General features: G+C 31.3%; 1 protein-coding gene across 4 annotated transcripts in view; it reads left to right on the top strand.

Annotated features, from left to right (window-relative positions):
* Positions 1-18,759, top strand: part of LOC126889941 (ATP-dependent translocase ABCB1-like) — a 341,038-nt gene that overhangs the window by 254,606 nt on the left and 67,673 nt on the right. For all 4 annotated transcript variants that reach the window (XM_050658693.1, XM_050658694.1, XM_050658691.1 and 1 more), the window contains exon 7: positions 487-801. In XM_050658693.1, coding sequence (XP_050514650.1) covers positions 487-801 — 315 coding nt within the window. The remainder of the gene's footprint in view (positions 1-486; positions 802-18,759) is intronic.

The following is an 18,759-nucleotide window of genomic DNA, read 5'->3' as shown; positions in this document are numbered from 1 at the left end:
CCACTAGCTTGCATCTAATTGGGTCTTTCGCAATGGTAATGCATTTTGTTTTCTGTGTGGAGATGTTCATGTTCATTTTCAATAGCCACTACACCAATAGTATTTATAAATGACAGTTTATTGGATTTTAAAAATGTGATTTCCATAACCTTTAATAATTACGATTTACGCCTTTATTAGTTAATATTCAGAGTTGGCGCAATGATATGAAATGATTGTAATTTCGAGACGATATTCTTGTATTCATGTAAATGTTATTTCATTTGAGTGGCATTATATTTTCCATAAGATGTGTGTGATGTCTTTTAACTATAAGAAATAGAATATCAAATGTACGTATTTAAAAAAACGTATATTAAAAAATGCCTCTACAATTAAAGCCATTTGGATGATGACGATATCAATGGTCAGATGATGATGATATCGGTATTCTGGTATTCTGACCACTATAGCGACATTATCAGCGAAAATTTTTATTTTTTATAGCTCACTACAAAATTAGCAAAAAATGAACTGGAAGCATATGGCGCTGCTGGATCGATAGCCGAAGAAGCATTGTCTTTAATTAGAACCATAACGGCTTTTGGAGGTCAGAAGAAAGAAGTAGACAGATATAATAAAAATTTAGTTGAAGCCAAAAACAATAATATAAGAAGATCGATGTTTTCAGCATTAGGTTTCGGTTTATTGTGGTTCATGATCTATGCCAGTTATGCTCTGGCATTCTGGTATGGTGTAAAATTAGTTTTAAGGGACAGGACAGCTACGAATCAAATATATACTCCTAGTAATATGGTGACTGTAAGTATTAAACTATTTTTTGTTATACAATACATTTAGTTTTGATTAGATGTAGGCCTCTGAAGGAAGCGCTAAAATCGGCAACATTGCTTATTCCACTATCGTTGTTTAATCGCCGAATGACGGTGGAGGACGGAGCGAAGGAGTTAGAATCGCTGTAGCTCTATCGTCGAAATAGTAGCTCTATCGTCGCCCTCGTCAGGTAAATTATTCCAATTCGTTTTTTTTTTTCACAACTTACTCAAAAATAGGTCCTTATAACAAATCCACAGGGTGTCAGGCCGTACCGTGGTCGAAAAATTGTTTAAACAACTTTTTTAAACAAATTCACAAAAACAATTTTTTCAGTTCCGACAATTTTTTTAGATCATTTGGGTTACTCGAAGCAAAAAAGGTATCTCGTGATTTTTCTCTCAGATTGATTGTTGTAGAGTTATACGCGATTTAAAATTTGAAACATGCTAAATTGATCGTTTTCAAGGCTTAACTCGGTTAAAAATTATTATTATGAAAGTTAGAAAGCGACCGATTCAAAGTTTAAAGCCCCCTCTACAAAATCCTGAAGAAACTTTTGTCATTATTTTATTACTAAGCTGATATTTTTACAATAAGCGCTAAGAGCGTATTGAGGTGGCCGTCAATGTGAGTGCGAGTGAGATTCACCATTGGATGGCCGCAATGGTGCATCTCTTTCGCACTCACCATTGACTGCCGCCTAATACGCACTTAGCACTCATTGTTATTAATTCAAAATAACCGCACAATAATACAATAATAAAACAAATTTCTTCAGGATATTGTAGGGGAACTTTAAACTTTTTTTTATTTATTTATTTATGCCTCAACCTCAAACGGTCGTTGGCGCAATACAATTAAAAGGTTTACAATTTATTTAGTACATTTATGACTTTAAACTTTGATTTGGTCACTTCCTGACTTTCATAATAATACTTTTTAACCGAGTTATTAAGCCTTGAAAATGGCTATTTTCGCTCCTTCAAAATTTTCATCGCGGATAACTCGACAACAATCAATTTTATAGAAAAATCACAAGAGACCTTTTTTATCCAGAATGACCCAAACGATTTAAAAAAATTTGTTCGAAATGAAAAAATTATTTTTGTGTATTTGTTTAAAAAAGATTGTTTAAACAAGTTTTCGGCCACTTTATCTCTTGGCATCTTGTGGATTTGTTAGTACGTTCTTTAACGGTAAAATATTGCAAAATCTCTAAATTTTAAAGAATCGCTTAGATTGACATGAAAATGCACATAGCTAATAAGTCAAAGAAAAAAAGTGATATTGTGCCGATATGTGCTTTTGCTCTGGGGGTGAGTTTCACCCCTTCTCGGGGGTGAAAAAATATATGTCCAAAATAAGTTCGGAATTCGATAAACTAACTAATTCTAAGCAACTTTTGTTCTATAGAGTTTCTTCACTAAGTCATTACTTTTCGAGTTATTTGCGAGTGAATATGTTAATTTTTCAACTAAATAACCACGTTTTTAGACGGATTTTCGCAAATAACTCAAAAAGTAAGTATTTTGTCGAAAAAAATATTCTTAATTAAAATATAACTTATAAAAAAGTAAACAAAAAATGGTGCATATATGAAGTCTGTAGACCCAGTAGAAGCAAAGTTGTAGCTAATGAAAAGTAGGTTCTTATTCGTCAAATTCCAAATCGAATATATCATCGAGAAATAATCAAAAAACGGAACAATTTTTGGAGAACACTCATTACAACTTTTTAAAGTGTTTAAAAAAAGGTTTATTTTTGTTTAAAAAAAATTCTAACATTAAAAGTAAGTGAGTTACGCTCAAAATATTGTGGTCCCTTTTATTTTTGGTAAAAAGAATCGCAAAAAGCACCCCCTAATTAGCATCCCAAATAAAATTATTCGTTACCGCTTCACAAGTTACTTTGCTTATTTAATCTTTATACGATCTGTAAGTTTCATCTGTTCAACGTGCTTATTTTTGAAAAGGCTGTAGTTAAAATGCCTTGAACGAGTCACTAATCCCGAGTGTATGCAAATTTTGAACAGCCATTGCATAACCAATTTTTGTCTAATAGACCTGGATCCCGCGTAAGAAAAAAAGTTGATTAATAGCAAGCTGAAAATTTGTTAATAGGATAACGGTGTCTAGTCGGACAAAAATTGATGCACGGGAACACTGAAACAGGGGAAGTTTTAACGGTGGAGCATAATAAAAGTGTCGTCCTGACAAGTTTATGATGGTGAAAAATAGCAAGTTGTTTTTAAGTTTATTCAATAGCCAACATTATATAATATATGAAAAAATGTTTGTCCGACAAAAAGGTTGGGCATTTTAACGAGTCCAACACGTAGAACATGTCACATTACAGGAACTATGTTGGTGATGAATAGCAGTCTGATTTTTGCATGAGAGTTTAATGAAAGGTTAAAAAAGCAATTGGAAGTTCTGTCGGACAAAATGAATGGGAAATTTTCCTAGTCGGACATTCTAAACATGTAAGATATAGACAAAAATGTTGGTGATAAATAGCAAGCTAATTTGGATTTGTTTATGTACAAATTATATTTTGTAACGCAAAAAGTTATATGTCGGACAAAAAGTTCGCAAATCGAAGGAAATAAATAAAAAACATTTTTTCAGAATGACTTAGTCACATATTGATAAAGCTATTTTAGTTGTATATTGTTATTTATATTCACATATTTGCATGTGCATATATATACATGCACGCTCCAAAAACAGTGAGGTAAGTATCAATGCATGTATATATTGCAAAACAATTATTTTTTTGGGTGGACTTTGTTCTAGATATTCTCAAAATGACAATAAAAAATGTCAAAGAACATGTGAAAGCAATCTCTTAGGGTTTTCTAATTAGGCGCATCAGAAAGTACGGAAAATTTCCTACAAAAAACGTTGTATACATTTTTTTCCATACTCAAATCTTAACCCTGTAAACGACATTGAAAAATGTGAAGAGTCTAAAACTTCGGTGCTTATAAGAATAGACGTAAATATGACACATTATGCTTAGAAGTATGTATTAGAAGGCTGCATTTGTCAGTGTGACACTTTGTGCTATACAAAGTAGTACGACAATATTTGAAAGTACATGGTCTCTGAGTTTCTGTTTGCCACGTGTGTTGGAAATTAAAATTTATATTAACTATGGAGTGTTTTTGTGTATATTTTTGAGTGTCAACAGTTTAAATTTTAAGTCGCCAAATCAAAAGTGAAACCATTCAACGGAACATTTTTGAGTAATTTTCGAACATTTTACAAAGTTAGTAAAATACTTGGTCATCAATTCAATGAGGTTCAGTTGCCAGATAATTGTGAAAGTTCTATTGAATATCATTCTTCGTGCTATAATGCTTTGCTTGATTGAAAAAGGGTACCTAAATAAATTATTACTAAAATTGTATAACGTAATTTTTCTCAACTTTCTACAAATGAAATAATAATGTAATTAATATGTCACATGGCAAGAAATAATTTGCTGCCAAAATAAATCGATTAGTTTAAATTTGAAATTACGATTGCAATTTATTATGAATTATTGTCAAAAGTGACAGTTTTTTCTTAAATGGAAATGTATTCATAGACATAAGGGTAGACAGGGAATACAGTGCAAAAAGTCGATAGGTGGTCTATCTATCTCTTTTAACCAAGCGATCCCGCGCATGTGGCAGACAAAGATAGCTAGACCACTCAATTCATAATATAATTTGCCTGATCTACTATAAATGTATTACAGTGAGGTATCTAAATGATGTTGACATAAATCGAAAGATATCGATTGTAATTGATTGCAGGTACTTTTGACATAGAATAATCACCCCTTATTGAAATTTCAAAAATTATTTTTTTAAATTGTCCGACTACAAAATCTACCCCTTATTTTTTTCCGACAACAGTCATTCTTGGTAAGGAATAATTTACTTAATTAAATATAGTAATGAAACACAGACTTACTCACAATCATTTAATTATACTTTGACGACCGGTTTCGATCTCTACAATATACAGATCATCTTCAGGTCGGCGTTACAAGTAGTTAAATGCTACAATAAGAGAAAACTTGTGTTAGACCAGTGTCTGATTGAAGAGATGTTAATAGAAAGCCAAATTTAAAAAAATTTTTATAAAATTTTTTTTTTTTTTTTTTTTTTTTTTTTTGACATAAAGGTTTGCAACTGTTGACATTTCAGAATATTGGTATATACAAAGTCAAACCTATGAGTAAAAATGCTCATAGTCATGTATGTGCAAATGGGTGCATACAGTTTGAATTTGTTGAAATTAAAATTTTTAACCATTAAAAAACAAAATAAACATAAACTGACTTAAATATGCTTCCAAATTCAAAGTAGTAATAATAAAAGAGATAGTAATATTGTTCTAATCTACTTACATGCCGTTACAAGGATTGCGTTGCAACTTAGTTGTTGTCATATTAGTACGTCCAAATTATGCTAATTGGTTTGTTGGGATAGTGATAGGGTAAACAGACATGTTACGTAGGTTAAAACACAGTAAGATTTCGAATTTGGAATGGATCCTGAAGGAAGATGCGTATGTGAAACGGGTGATGTTTTGTTAGAATGGAGAAAGACAATGCTCCAGGAGTTGCGTATTAATTGTAGCAAAGTATGAAATGTTATTCTAGGCTCTTGTACAAATGTGATGGTCTTAGCTCGTAGATGTTATACGATGCGGGCAGAGGTCAAAGCATAGGAAATGACAAATAGGAAAATGTTGTCATAAATTAATCTAATTTAAGATATGTTGTTCTCAGTAAGTTAACTGAGGGATGTCATAAGTATAATAATATCATAATATTATGAAGTAGTAAGTGCCATACACTGTGAAACTATGAAGTGTATAGAAATTAAAGGAAAGCTAGTTAGTTAAATGAAAAAATATTAATATCAAAACATCGGTTAAGAAACTTTAAATTGAAAAATTGAAAAAGGTAAGAAATTGATAAAATTAAAGATTATTTTGTTTGAGCTATTGTATAATGGGATATGTACAAAGAAAAAGAAAGAAACGAAATATTAATGGAAGGGTGTAGGCACTTACTTGAGAATAGTTTTTAACTAAATAAATAAATTAACACATAACACATAGGGTTTAAAAGCACAAAGACATAACAATTATTGGTAAAAGGTTTTTTTAAGGGAGGTAGCACTACATTTCCCCAATTACTATTTAACTTAGTTTTTACTTCCTAAATTGAAGTCTAGTTTTTGTGTTTTCAAGAGGGAATATTGACAGTGTAGGCAGATGTAGGTTATCTGAAATGTCAAAACACTTCTTCTCAAATGTTGTACAGTAGTTGCCTATTTTAATTAAATCTCTTAGTAACATAAAGTATACAGCATTTTCAAATTTTACAAACAAGATAGTTGTTAATTTATAGCATTAATAACAAAATCTAAACTATATGTGTAACCACTATTGTGAAAAAACTGTTGTAACAATAATAAAAATACATGATTAATTATTCTACATTAGTATTCAAGTAGAGAAGAATTAAAGTAGAGAAGAAGTGTTGAGTTTAAGTTTAAGTAGGCAGTGCATAATCTAACGTACAAGCATATCACCTGTTGCATAATTGTAGATGAGTAAGATAAATTGATTAGCCTAGTCTATTTAAATTTAGTAAATGAAAACAGATATAAAACTTGAAAGTTATAACGAAGAAAAAGAAAAGAAAGTTGGTTGGTAGTATTGTTAATATTGTAGTCGTGGCAATGCCACGTCAACGAGGTCAAAGGAAGCGGAATGTTTAATGACAGGTGTGTGGAGGGAGGTAGGGGGGGTGTTAATTTAAAAGAGAACCTAAAGTTTGTTTAAATCCTATTTGTATTTAAGTATTGGTGCCAACCAACTTCCTCATGCGCCATAAATGGTAAGTTATAAATTTAAAGTATTTAATAGATTAAAAGGTTTTGATAACTTGTACAAAATAATCATGCACTTCCATAGCGGAACCTATTAAATTTATAAAGCTATAATATAAAATGTGTAGTCTTAGTGAATTCAAAATAATTTAGGGTGACATTTTTAAATTGAGAAACACGTGTTTAATGTTTAAGAATATTGCACTGATCAAACTCCGTATTAAATGTTCAAACGGTCAGGCACCTATGGGATATTAACAGAATGAGCTCAAATGCCATACCAGCAAATTTTCTGACATTTTAAAAAAGGTTGTAGGTTACCATTTTTATATCACCACGTGGAAAAATGCAGATGGTAATTGATTGTCCAGTAATGAAGCTAAGATGGGAAAATTGGCTGTGTACTGAGCTACAAAATCATCAAATTCAACAGGAAACGAACAATGGAAAATGGATTTGAATAAAATTAAAATTAGCGGGATTTTGGAAATTAAGAGTGAGTAGTTGTTGTAACTTTTTAAAAATTGTAAGAGTGTGTATAAGATTGTGAGTTGGAACTATGGAGTAGTTTGAATGAAAAGGCGGGTACGATAACTGCTGTTGGTGTATGTATATTGAAAGATAGATTTGAAATAAAATTTTAGATTTTGCAGGTTTGAAGTTTTAATTAGATGTCAGGTTGTGTACTGTACTAAGAGTGGGTTATTTTATAGTAAAACTGAATAAGCTGGTATAAATTCAAGCTCTAATTGGGCATTCAATGTATGTCTAGTAGGGTCCTTTAAAGATTTTAAAATCTCAAAATGTTCCAGGTTATTCAGGACGTGGCCCTTTTTGCAGATGTGAAGAATTTTGAAATCAATGTCCGGATTGAAATTATGGTTGGAGTTACGGATATGTTGGGAAAAATGAGACTGTCCAGATGTTGGGCGCTGTATGTATCTAAGATGTTCCTTCAATCTGGTGTCGAACGATCTAAAGGTTCTTCCGACGTAATATGACGAGCAGGTATGGCATTTAAGCTCATAAACTCCACAACACTCAGATCTATCACGACTGTCCTTGTTATTCAAGAAAACCAAACCTAAATTTGAATTAGTTCTAAAAGAAATATTACAGTAATCTTTAAAAATATGAGCTAATTTGTAAGAGAATTGACCTGTAAATGTTAATGATCTATATGGTTTTGGCTCCTGTTCGACTGGAATAGGCTGTGTATATACTCGATGTTCTAAAATTCTATTTGTTTTTTTGTGTAAAATTTTATTTACTAAGTCCACAGTATAACCATTATTAACTGCTATTTGTTGGATAATTCTTAATTCTTTATTAAATGAAGTTGAAGTCAATGGGATAGAGACAAGCCTGTTGATGTAACTATAAAAAGCAGCCAGTTTATGTTGTATGGGGTGGTGTGAATCGGCAGGGATAACTGTACCTGTATGTGTTGGTTTTCTATAAATACCAAAGTCAATCGTTCCATTTCTGAGTGTCAATGTAAGATCTAAAAAGTTCAAACTCTTTGAGTCATTCTGAATCTCTAAAGTAAATTTAATAGTGTCATGTAAAGTATTGAGGAAATCTAAGAAATCGTGAAGAATGTCAATTGTGCCATTCCATATTATTAAAGTATCGTCAACATACCTAGCGTAAAATTTAATATAATCTGTAAATGGATTATTTTTCACTATTTTATTAGATTCCAAGTCATTTAGAAAAATATCAGCTAATATCGGTGAAAGAGGAGATCCCATAGCTAGTCCGTCCGGCTGCACATATGTGGTGTTGTTGAAATTAAAGAAATTCTGACTCAGACACAAATTCAAAAGCTCTGTATACTCAATAATTTGATTAGGATGGTAATTATTATTCCACAAGTCTAAAGCAACAATACTGATAACTTCTTGTGTTGGAATGTTAGTAAAGAGATTAGTTATGTCTAAGGAAATCAATAAATCTTCATTACTAAGATTAACTTCTGTAATTTTATTTGTCAAACTTAAGTTGTTAGAGACTACATAATCGAATTTATTGTTGTAAAAGGTTTTAAGGAATTTGTTTAAGTGAGAAGCTAATGCATGAGTGGGAGAATCAGTAAAGGATACCACTGGTCTGATTGGTATGTTTTCAAAGACATCAGTCTTGTGTATTTTCATGAGACCATAGAGTCTGGGAACGTTTGCTTTAGATGGTAAAAGTTTCTTTTTAGTAGTATTATCAAAAACTTCAGTGATTTTATTGATGGCTGTTCTAACTTTAGTAGTGAAAGTATTAATATTGACAGATTTTGTTAGAAATTGGTTATCTAGTATAAAATTAGTGACTTTTTGATGGTAGTCTTGGGTGTGTAAGACAACTACAGTGCTGCCTTTATCTGCTTTAGTGATTGTAAGGTTATTTTCACTAATTTTCTTATCAATTGATTTAATGGTGTCCTTAAATTCATTGAGAGGGTTTCTGTGATAGCCCTTTCTGTTGTTACAAATAGCCTCCTTTTCTTTTTTCAGTAATACTTTCAAACTGCTCCTAATTTCTTCTGTGTTTTCCAGTGGTATTGATTGTAAGATACTTTCACTCTCAACTCCGAGTAGTTCTAGATTTCTAAGTTGTTGTTTTTTAGAAGATTGGGGGGGATTGAATTTGAAACCTTTTTGGAGTAGAGACAGTTCATTATTTGAAAATACTACGTTAGAGTAATTTATGAAAGGGGTATAGAATGTATGTTGCTCAGAGCCATCGAAAATGTTGTCTGGGTCAGAAGATATAGATGTATTAATACTATGAGTTTGATCAGGAAGATCACTAAGACTAGTATTGGTAGTAACGTTTAATAATCGTTCAGAAGTATACAAATCAGAATTTGTAAAATTAGAAGGTGTTACAATATAAGAGCCATTACTGTTACTATCCACCACAAGTTGGTCATTGTTAAGTTGTGAAAACACAGATTGATTTGACAAAATAATATTGTTATTTACTCTATGTGTTATAAATTTAAGTTTCTTGATCTTGTCATGAAGTTTCCTATATTGTCTACTCCTATGAAAATTAATAGTCCCATGTAAATCACGCATACATTCATCAAACTCGAGCGCTGTCATTCTTCTATGTAAGCTGTTGTAGATTGTCTTCAGTTGCAAGTCAATGGTGTAGATATGTTGGTATAGTTTCCGAATCTCATCCCTAATGATGGATCTACCCAGAATTTTTACTTGTTTAGCCTTCGTTGCATTGAAGTTAAGTTCTCTTAGTCTACCTCTAGCATAACTAGGCAGCAGGTTGAGACGTAAACATTCGTTGTTATAAAAGATCTTAGATTTTTGTAACATTTTCTTGATGTTCAGCTCCTTGTAACGGTGTAGCAAAGTTGCTAGTCTTGCATTATTCAAATATTGAATGGGTTGCATATGTGAGTCCATATTAAATATAGTAATGAAACACAGACTTACTCACAATCATTTAATTATACTTTGACGACCGGTTTCGATCTCTACAATATACAGATCATCTTCAGGTCGGCGTTACAAGTAGTTAAATGCTACAATAAGAGAAAACTTGTGTTAGACCAGTGTCTGATTGAAGAGATGTTAATAGAAAGCCAAATTTAAAAAAATTTTTATAAAATTTTTTTTTTTTTTTTTTTTTTTTTTTTTTTTTTGACATAAAGGTTTGCAACTGTTGACATTTCAGAATATTGGTATATACAAAGTCAAACCTATGAGTAAAAATGCTCATAGTCATGTATGTGCAAATGGGTGCATACAGTTTGAATTTGTTGAAATTAAAATTTTTAACCATTAAAAAACAAAATAAACATAAACTGACTTAAATATGCTTCCAAATTCAAAGTAGTAATAATAAAAGAGATAGTAATATTGTTCTAATCTACTTACATGCCGTTACAAGGATTGCGTTGCAACTTAGTTGTTGTCATATTAGTACGTCCAAATTATGCTAATTGGTTTGTTGGGATAGTGATAGGGTAAACAGACATGTTACGTAGGTTAAAACACAGTAAGATTTCGAATTTGGAATGGATCCTGAAGGAAGATGCGTATGTGAAACGGGTGATGTTTTGTTAGAATGGAGAAAGACAATGCTCCAGGAGTTGCGTATTAATTGTAGCAAAGTATGAAATGTTATTCTAGGCTCTTGTACAAATGTGATGGTCTTAGCTCGTAGATGTTATACGATGCGGGCAGAGGTCAAAGCATAGGAAATGACAAATAGGAAAATGTTGTCATAAATTAATCTAATTTAAGATATGTTGTTCTCAGTAAGTTAACTGAGGGATGTCATAAGTATAATAATATCATAATATTATGAAGTAGTAAGTGCCATACACTGTGAAACTATGAAGTGTATAGAAATTAAAGGAAAGCTAGTTAGTTAAATGAAAAAATATTAATATCAAAACATCGGTTAAGAAACTTTAAATTGAAAAATTGAAAAAGGTAAGAAATTGATAAAATTAAAGATTATTTTGTTTGAGCTATTGTATAATGGGATATGTACAAAGAAAAAGAAAGAAACGAAATATTAATGGAAGGGTGTAGGCACTTACTTGAGAATAGTTTTTAACTAAATAAATAAATTAACACATAACACATAGGGTTTAAAAGCACAAAGACATAACAATTATTGGTAAAAGGTTTTTTTTAAGGGAGGTAGCACTACATTTCCCCAATTACTATTTAACTTAGTTTTTACTTCCTAAATTGAAGTCTAGTTTTTGTGTTTTCAAGAGGGAATATTGACAGTGTAGGCAGATGTAGGTTATCTGAAATGTCAAAACACTTCTTCTCAAATGTTGTACAGTAGTTGCCTATTTTAATTAAATCTCTTAGTAACATAAAGTATACAGCATTTTCAAATTTTACAAACAAGATAGTTGTTAATTTATAGCATTAATAACAAAATCTAAACTATATGTGTAACCACTATTGTGAAAAAACTGTTGTAACAATAATAAAAATACATGATTAATTATTCTACATTAGTATTCAAGTAGAGAAGAATTAAAGTAGAGAAGAAGTGTTGAGTTTAAGTTTAAGTAGGCAGTGCATAATCTAACGTACAAGCATATCACCTGTTGCATAATTGTAGATGAGTAAGATAAATTGATTAGCCTAGTCTATTTAAATTTAGTAAATGAAAACAGATATAAAACTTGAAAGTTATAACGAAGAAAAAGAAAAGAAAGTTGGTTGGTAGTATTGTTAATATTGTAGTCGTGGCAATGCCACGTCAACGAGGTCAAAGGAAGCGGAATGTTTAATGACAGGTGTGTGGAGGGAGGTAGGGGGGGTGTTAATTTAAAAGAGAACCTAAAGTTTGTTTAAATCCTATTTGTATTTAAGTATTGGTGCCAACCAACTTCCTCATGCGCCATAAATGGTAAGTTATAAATTTAAAGTATTTAATAGATTAAAAGGTTTTGATAACTTGTACAAAATAATCATGCACTTCCATAGCGGAACCTATTAAATTTATAAAGCTATAATATAAAATGTGTAGTCTTAGTGAATTCAAAATAATTTAGGGTGACATTTTTAAATTGAGAAACACGTGTTTAATGTTTAAGAATATTGCACTGATCAAACTCCGTATTAAATGTTCAAACGGTCAGGCACCTATGGGATATTAACAGAATGAGCTCAAATGCCATACCAGCAAATTTTCTGACATTTTAAAAAAGGTTGTAGGTTACCATTTTTATATCACCACGTGGAAAAATGCAGATGGTAATTGATTGTCCAGTAATGAAGCTAAGATGGGAAAATTGGCTGTGTACTGAGCTACAAAATCATCAAATTCAACAGGAAACGAACAATGGAAAATGGATTTGAATAAAATTAAAATTAGCGGGATTTTGGAAATTAAGAGTGAGTAGTTGTTGTAACTTTTTAAAAATTGTAAGAGTGTGTAAAAGATTGTGAGTTGGAACTATGGAGTAGTTTGAATGAAAAGGCGGGTACGATAACTGCTGTTGGTGTATGTATATTGAAAGATAGATTTGAAATAAAATTTTAGATTTTGCAGGTTTGAAGTTTTAATTAGATGTCAGGTTGTGTACTGTACTAAGAGTGGGTTATTTTATAGTAAAACTGAATAAGCTGGTATAAATTCAAGCTCTAATTGGGCATTCAATGTATGTCTAGTAGGGTCCTTTAAAGATTTTAAAATCTCAAAATGTTCCAGGTTATTCAGGACGTGGCCCTTTTTGCAGATGTGAAGAATTTTGAAATCAATGTCCGGATTGAAATTATGGTTGGAGTTACGGATATGTTGGGAAAAATGAGACTGTCCAGATGTTGGGCGCTGTATGTATCTAAGATGTTCCTTCAATCTGGTGTCGAACGATCTAAAGGTTCTTCCGACGTAATATGACGAGCAGGTATGGCATTTAAGCTCATAAACTCCACAACACTCAGATCTATCACGACTGTCCTTGTTATTCAAGAAAACCAAACCTAAATTTGAATTAGTTCTAAAAGAAATATTACAGTAATCTTTAAAAATATGAGCTAATTTGTAAGAGAATTGACCTGTAAATGTTAATGATCTATATGGTTTTGGCTCCTGTTCGACTGGAATAGGCTGTGTATATACTCGATGTTCTAAAATTCTATTTGTTTTTTTGTGTAAAATTTTATTTACTAAGTCCACAGTATAACCATTATTAACTGCTATTTGTTGGATAATTCTTAATTCTTTATTAAATGAAGTTGAAGTCAATGGGATAGAGACAAGCCTGTTGATGTAACTATAAAAAGCAGCCAGTTTATGTTGTATGGGGTGGTGTGAATCGGCAGGGATAACTGTACCTGTATGTGTTGGTTTTCTATAAATACCAAAGTCAATCGTTCCATTTCTGAGTGTCAATGTAAGATCTAAAAAGTTCAAACTCTTTGAGTCATTCTGAATCTCTAAAGTAAATTTAATAGTGTCATGTAAAGTATTGAGGAAATCTAAGAAATCGTGAAGAATGTCAATTGTGCCATTCCATATTATTAAAGTATCGTCAACATACCTAGCGTAAAATTTAATATAATCTGTAAATGGATTATTTTTCACTATTTTATTAGATTCCAAGTCATTTAGAAAAATATCAGCTAATATCGGTGAAAGAGGAGATCCCATAGCTAGTCCGTCCGGCTGCACATATGTGGTGTTGTTGAAATTAAAGAAATTCTGACTCAGACACAAATTCAAAAGCTCTGTATACTCAATAATTTGATTAGGATGGTAATTATTATTCCACAAGTCTAAAGCAACAATACTGATAACTTCTTGTGTTGGAATGTTAGTAAAGAGATTAGTTATGTCTAAGGAAATCAATAAATCTTCATTACTAAGATTAACTTCTGTAATTTTATTTGTCAAACTTAAGTTGTTAGAGACTACATAATCGAATTTATTGTTGTAAAAGGTTTTAAGGAATTTGTTTAAGTGAGAAGCTAATGCATGAGTGGGAGAATCAGTAAAGGATACCACTGGTCTGATTGGTATGTTTTCAAAGACATCAGTCTTGTGTATTTTCATGAGACCATAGAGTCTGGGAACGTTTGCTTTAGATGGTAAAAGTTTCTTTTTAGTAGTATTATCAAAAACTTCAGTGATTTTATTGATGGCTGTTCTAACTTTAGTAGTGAAAGTATTAATATTGACAGATTTTGTTAGAAATTGGTTATCTAGTATAAAATTAGTGACTTTTTGATGGTAGTCTTGGGTGTGTAAGACAACTACAGTGCTGCCTTTATCTGCTTTAGTGATTGTAAGGTTATTTTCACTAATTTTCTTATCAATTGATTTAATGGTGTCCTTAAATTCATTGAGAGGGTTTCTGTGATAGCCCTTTCTGTTGTTACAAATAGCCTCCTTTTCTTTTTTCAGTAATACTTTCAAACTGCTCCTAATTTCTTCTGTGTTTTCCAGTGGTATTGATTGTAAGATACTTTCACTCTCAACTCCGAGTAGTTCTAGATTTCTAAGTTGTTGTTTTTTAGAAGATTGGGGGGGATTGAATTTGAAACCTTTTTGGAGTAGAGACAGTTCATTATTTGAAAATACTACGTTAGAGTAATTTATGAAAGGGGTATAGAATGTATGTTGCTCAGAGCCATCGAAAATGTTGTCTGGGTCAGAAGATATAGATGTATTAATACTATGAGTTTGATCAGGAAGATCACTAAGACTAGTATTGGTAGTAACGTTTAATAATCGTTCAGAAGTATACAAATCAGAATTTGTAAAATTAGAAGGTGTTACAATATAAGAGCCATTACTGTTACTATCCACCACAAGTTGGTCATTGTTAAGTTGTGAAAACACAGATTGATTTGACAAAATAATATTGTTATTTACTCTATGTGTTATAAATTTAAGTTTCTTGATCTTGTCATGAAGTTTCCTATATTGTCTACTCCTATGAAAATTAATAGTCCCATGTAAATCACGCATACATTCATCAAACTCGAGCGCTGTCATTCTTCTATGTAAGCTGTTGTAGATTGTCTTCAGTTGCAAGTCAATGGTGTAGATATGTTGGTATAGTTTCCGAATCTCATCCCTAATGATGGATCTACCCAGAATTTTTACTTGTTTAGCCTTCGTTGCATTGAAGTTAAGTTCTCTTAGTCTACCTCTAGCATAACTAGGCAGCAGGTTGAGACGTAAACATTCGTTGTTATAAAAGATCTTAGATTTTTGTAACATTTTCTTGATGTTCAGCTCCTTGTAACGGTGTAGCAAAGTTGCTAGTCTTGCATTATTCAAATATTGAATGGGTTGCATATGTGAGTCCATATTAAATATAGTAATGAAACACAGACTTACTCACAATCATTTAATTATACTTTGACGACCGGTTTCGATCTCTACAATATACAGATCATCTTCAGGTCGGCGTTACAAGTAGTTAAATGCTACAATAAGAGAAAACTTGTGTTAGACCAGTGTCTGATTGAAGAGATGTTAATAGAAAGCCAAATTTAAAAAAATTTTTATAAAATTTTTTTTTTTTTTTTTTTTTTTTTTTTTTTTTTGACATAAAGGTTTGCAACTGTTGACATTTCAGAATATTGGTATATACAAAGTCAAACCTATGAGTAAAATGCTCATAGTCATGTATGTGCAAATGGGTGCATACAGTTTGAATTTGTTGAAATTAAAATTTTTAACCATTAAAAAACAAAATAAACATAAACTGACTTAAATATGCTTCCAAATTCAAAGTAGTAATAATAAAAGAGATAGTAATATTGTTCTAATCTACTTACATGCCGTTACAAGGATTGCGTTGCAACTTAGTTGTTGTCATATTAGTACGTCCAAATTATGCTAATTGGTTTGTTGGGATAGTGATAGGGTAAACAGACATGTTACGTAGGTTAAAACACAGTAAGATTTCGAATTTGGAATGGATCCTGAAGGAAGATGCGTATGTGAAACGGGTGATGTTTTGTTAGAATGGAGAAAGACAATGCTCCAGGAGTTGCGTATTAATTGTAGCAAAGTATGAAATGTTATTCTAGGCTCTTGTACAAATGTGATGGTCTTAGCTCGTAGATGTTATACGATGCGGGCAGAGGTCAAAGCATAGGAAATGACAAATAGGAAAATGTTGTCATAAATTAATCTAATTTAAGATATGTTGTTCTCAGTAAGTTAACTGAGGGATGTCATAAGTATAATAATATCATAATATTATGAAGTAGTAAGTGCCATACACTGTGAAACTATGAAGTGTATAGAAATTAAAGGAAAGCTAGTTAGTTAAATGAAAAAATATTAATATCAAAACATCGGTTAAGAAACTTTAAATTGAAAAATTGAAAAAGGTAAGAAATTGATAAAATTAAAGATTATTTTGTTTGAGCTATTGTATAATGGGATATGTACAAAGAAAAAGAAAGAAACGAAATATTAATGGAAGGGTGTAGGCACTTACTTGAGAATAGTTTTTAACTAAATAAATAAATTAACACATAACACATAGGGTTTAAAAGCACAAAGACATAACAATTATTGGTAAAAGGTTTTTTTAAGGGAGGTAGCACTACATTTCCCCAATTACTATTTAACTTAGTTTTTACTTCCTAAATTGAAGTCTAGTTTTTGTGTTTTCAAGAGGGAATATTGACAGTGTAGGCAGATGTAGGTTATCTGAAATGTCAAAACACTTCTTCTCAAATGTTGTACAGTAGTTGCCTATTTTAATTAAATCTCTTAGTAACATAAAGTATACAGCATTTTCAAATTTTACAAACAAGATAGTTGTTAATTTATAGCATTAATAACAAAATCTAAACTATATGTGTAACCACTATTGTGAAAAAACTGTTGTAACAATAATAAAAATACATGATTAATTATTCTACATTAGTATTCAAGTAGAGAAGAATTAAAGTAGAGAAGAAGTGTTGAGTTTAAGTTTAAGTAGGCAGTGCATAATCTAACGTACAAGCATATCACCTGTTGCATAATTGTAGATGAGTAAGATAAATTGATTAGCCTAGTCTATTTAAATTTAGTAAATGAAAACAGATATAAAACTTGAAAGTTATAACGAAGAAAAAGAAAAGAAAGTTGGTTGGTAGTATTGTTAATATTGTAGTCGTGGCAATGCCACGTCAACGAGGTCAAAGGAAGCGGAATGTTTAATGACAGGTGTGTGGAGGGAGGTAGGGGGGGTGTTAATTTAAAAGAGAACCTAAAGTTTGTTTAAATCCTATTTGTATTTAAGTATTGGTGCCAACCAACTTCCTCATGCGCCATAAATGGTAAGTTATAAATTTAAAGTATTTAATAGATTAAAAGGTTTTGATAACTTGTACAAAATAATCATGCACTTCCATAGCGGAACCTATTAAATTTATAAAGCTATAATATAAAATGTGTAGTCTTAGTGAATTCAAAATAATTTAGGGTGACATTTTTAAATTGAGAAACACGTGTTTAATGTTTAAGAATATTGCACTGATCAAACTCCGTATTAAATGTTCAAACGGTCAGGCACCTATGGGATATTAACAGAATGAGCTCAAATGCCATACCAGCAAATTTTCTGACATTTTAAAAAAGTTGTAGGTTACCATTTTTATATCACCACGTGGAAAAATGCAGATGGTAATTGATTGTCCAGTAATGAAGCTAAGATGGGAAAATTGGCTGTGTACTGAGCTACAAAATCATCAAATTCAACAGGAAACGAACAATGGAAAATGGATTTGAATAAAATTAAAATTAGCGGGATTTTGGAAATTAAGAGTGAGTAGTTGTTGTAACTTTTTAAAAATTGTAAGAGTGTGTATAAGATTGTGAGTTGGAACTATGGAGTAGTTTGAATGAAAAGGCGGGTACGATAACTGCTGTTGGTGTATGTATATTGAAAGATAGATTTGAAATAAAATTTTAGATTTTGCAGGTTTGAAGTTTTAATTAGATGTCAGGTTGTGTACTGTACTAAGAGTGGGTTATTTTATAGTAAAACTGAATAAGCTGGTATAAATTCAAGCTCTAATTGGGCATTCAATGTATGTCTAGTAGGGTCCTTTAAAGATTTTAAAATCTCAAAATGTTCCAGGTTATTCAGGACGTGGCCCTTTTTGCAGATGTGAAGAATTTTGAAATCAATGTCCGGATTGAAATTATGGTTGGAGTTACGGATATGTTGGGAAAAATGAGACTGTCCAGATGTTGGGCGCTGTATGTATCTAAGATGTTCCTTCAATCTGGTGTCGAACGATCTAAAGGTTCTTCCGACGTAATATGACGAGCAGGTATGGCATTTAAGCTCATAAACTCCACAACACTCAGATCTATCACGACTGTCCTTGTTATTCAAGAAAACCAAACCTAAATTTGAATTAGTTCTAAAAGAAATATTACAGTAATCTTTAAAAATATGAGCTAATTTGTAAGAGAATTGACCTGTAAATGTTAATGATCTATATGGTTTTGGCTCCTGTTCGACTGGAATAGGCTGTGTATATACTCGATGTTCTAAAATTCTATTTGTTTTTTTGTGTAAAATTTTATTTACT

This window comes from Diabrotica virgifera, chromosome 8 (assembly GCF_917563875.1).
Source record: "Diabrotica virgifera virgifera chromosome 8, PGI_DIABVI_V3a".
Lineage (NCBI taxonomy): Eukaryota > Metazoa > Arthropoda > Insecta > Coleoptera > Chrysomelidae > Diabrotica > Diabrotica virgifera.
The sequence above is the reverse complement of the archived record's forward strand: the minus strand, read 5'-3'. Positions and strand labels throughout refer to the sequence as shown.